The 2,142-nt window shown below is 33.7% G+C and overlaps 1 protein-coding gene across 11 annotated transcripts in view; it reads right to left on the bottom strand.

The window, feature by feature from the left end:
- LOC108283404 (putative RNA-binding protein Luc7-like 2) overlaps positions 1 to 2,142 on the bottom strand; it is a 66,417-nt gene that overhangs the window by 28,536 nt on the left and 35,739 nt on the right. For all 11 annotated transcript variants that reach the window (XM_017499742.2, XM_037728255.1, XM_017499741.2 and 8 more), the window contains one exon: positions 155 to 253. In XM_017499742.2, the coding sequence (XP_017355231.1) occupies positions 155 to 253 (99 nt within the window). The remainder of the gene's footprint in view (positions 1 to 154; positions 254 to 2,142) is intronic.

Raw genomic sequence — 2,142 nt, 5'->3', positions numbered from 1 at the left:
ATAAAAAGAAAGTACATGATCTTACTTGAGTCTTACCCTTCAAATAACCACAGAGGATAAACTGCCAAGTTTTTCCTATTAAGAGATAGTAATCCATATTCACAAATGTTTTACAGCAAAAGGTAACAAAAAACCATTAAGCAAAATCACATACATCAAGTTCAAAGAAAAAATCTTGTTCTTTGGATGCAATTTCATAATCCGCTCTTAAAGCCAGGTCATGGACTTTCAGACATTCTCCAAGGTCCATTCTCTGGAAGGGAAAAAAAACATAACATTAAAACAAAGAACACTTTTCTTGTTTTTTTAAATGCATCAACAACTACAGTTCTTTTTAGAATACACATTAAGTCATACAGATGCTTCTTTATGTAGGGGTTTCCAAATTACAAAATTTCATAGACAAATATAAAACATGGTGTCAGAAGAAAAAATGGCACCAATTCTGTCTACCAAGAGATGGGAACAGGGATCACTTCTACTTAAGAATAAATGGATATGGAAAGGTGTTTCAGAATCTGAAAAAAGCTTCTAGCTTCTGTATCACAATAGTTCATTTAGCTCTACAACACAAAAATGTTAAAGTTAATTTTAAACCATACTAAAAGAATATATAAATCTAATTGTTGAGATGTCAATGTGCTTTGAAGAACGCTCTATTTTTCAAAAGATGGAGTCAAGAAACAGGCTAGTTGCTGGGCATGGTGGTTCATGCCTATAATCCCAGCACTTTGGAAGGCCAAGGCAGGAGGATCACTTCAGCCCAGGAGTTTGGGACCAGCCTGGGCAACATACTAACACCTGTCTCATTTTAAAAAATAAAAAATAAATTTAAAAAAACACACACAACAAAACAGGCTAGTGACTTTCATACAGTCTTTTCTGGCAATAAGACTCTGTGTGAACTAGTAAAGAGATGATTTACTAATAAGAACCAATATAAGTACCTAGAGAACAAGAATTTAACCCCACCTATGATAAGCATATATCAGGGAAATAAATACTCTTACTGAACCCAGGATCCTTCTACTTGGAAATTCCAATTAGGTATTATTTACCAAACCAGAGGCTTTTCTCATATATGAGAAATCTATCCATTTTTACATGTACCTAAGTAACCGATAAGATCTTTCAGGAAATTCTTCTGGGGGAAAATTTTTAATTTTTAATTAAATGTTTTATTTTTAATGTGAGAAAAAAAATTAGCAAGATGCAAAGATCATCATCACAGGTGTGACCAACCAATGGGTAATCAAAGCAAAGCAGAGATTTTCCAACTGGAGGTGTGGCCACCCTTCAAACATCTCAGAATCTCTGGAGGGTTGGTACAAAAGGAGTACAAGTTATTCTCATTCCTTCGACTATTAAGTTCCCACTTGTGGAAAGCACTATGTTAGGTACTCGGGATATGGAGTTAAGTCACACAGTCTGACTTCATGGAGCTCACATTTTATATGAGGAGAAACAACAAGAATCATGCCTATGAACAGTTGGATGATGCAATAAAACAGCAATGCTCCCTGTTATTATGGGGGGCTACTTGGGATGAGCTGGTTAAAGAAGACTTTTCTAAAAAGGATACAATTAAATTGGATCTATAGAAGGAGAAGCAAATGAATCTTAGAAAAGCCAAAAAGTAATGCTCCAGGTGTACAGAAGATTTAGAAGGCAGATCTTTAAAATATTTATTTATTTATATGCCACAGTGAAGTTTATGGTAACAGGGAACAGGACTAATACATAGCACACAGGTCTGAGCCTTAGCTTTGCATACAGTATCTAAAAATTAGTTTGCCTATTTAACTTTCTTGCCAACAACCTAATTATAAAACAAAAGTATAATTAATTTTATACAATATCCCAACTCAAAAGGAAAGTTAATTCATGGATCAAGATTCAAAAGTATTAATAGACCAGATAAAATTTTAAAGAAATATATATGAAATCCTATATTTACATATCCAAGACAATAAATGTACAAATAAATAGGTATGAGCAGAGAATCACACAATTTGAAAATTTAAGGACTCATGGGTAACGGTTACAGTATGGCACAACTGAAAAATCTGTTTCTCTAAAACTAATTTAAAGAGGGGACAGTATAAACAAAGTGGGAACTCTCTATTGAAGGCTGTTTTGTTT

Source organism: Cebus imitator, unplaced genomic scaffold (genome assembly GCF_001604975.1).
Source record: "Cebus imitator isolate Cc_AM_T3 unplaced genomic scaffold, Cebus_imitator-1.0 Scaffold260, whole genome shotgun sequence".
Classification (NCBI taxonomy): Eukaryota; Metazoa; Chordata; class Mammalia; order Primates; family Cebidae; genus Cebus; species Cebus imitator.
Note: the sequence above shows the minus strand (reverse complement) of the source record. Positions and strands in the feature narration are given on the sequence as shown.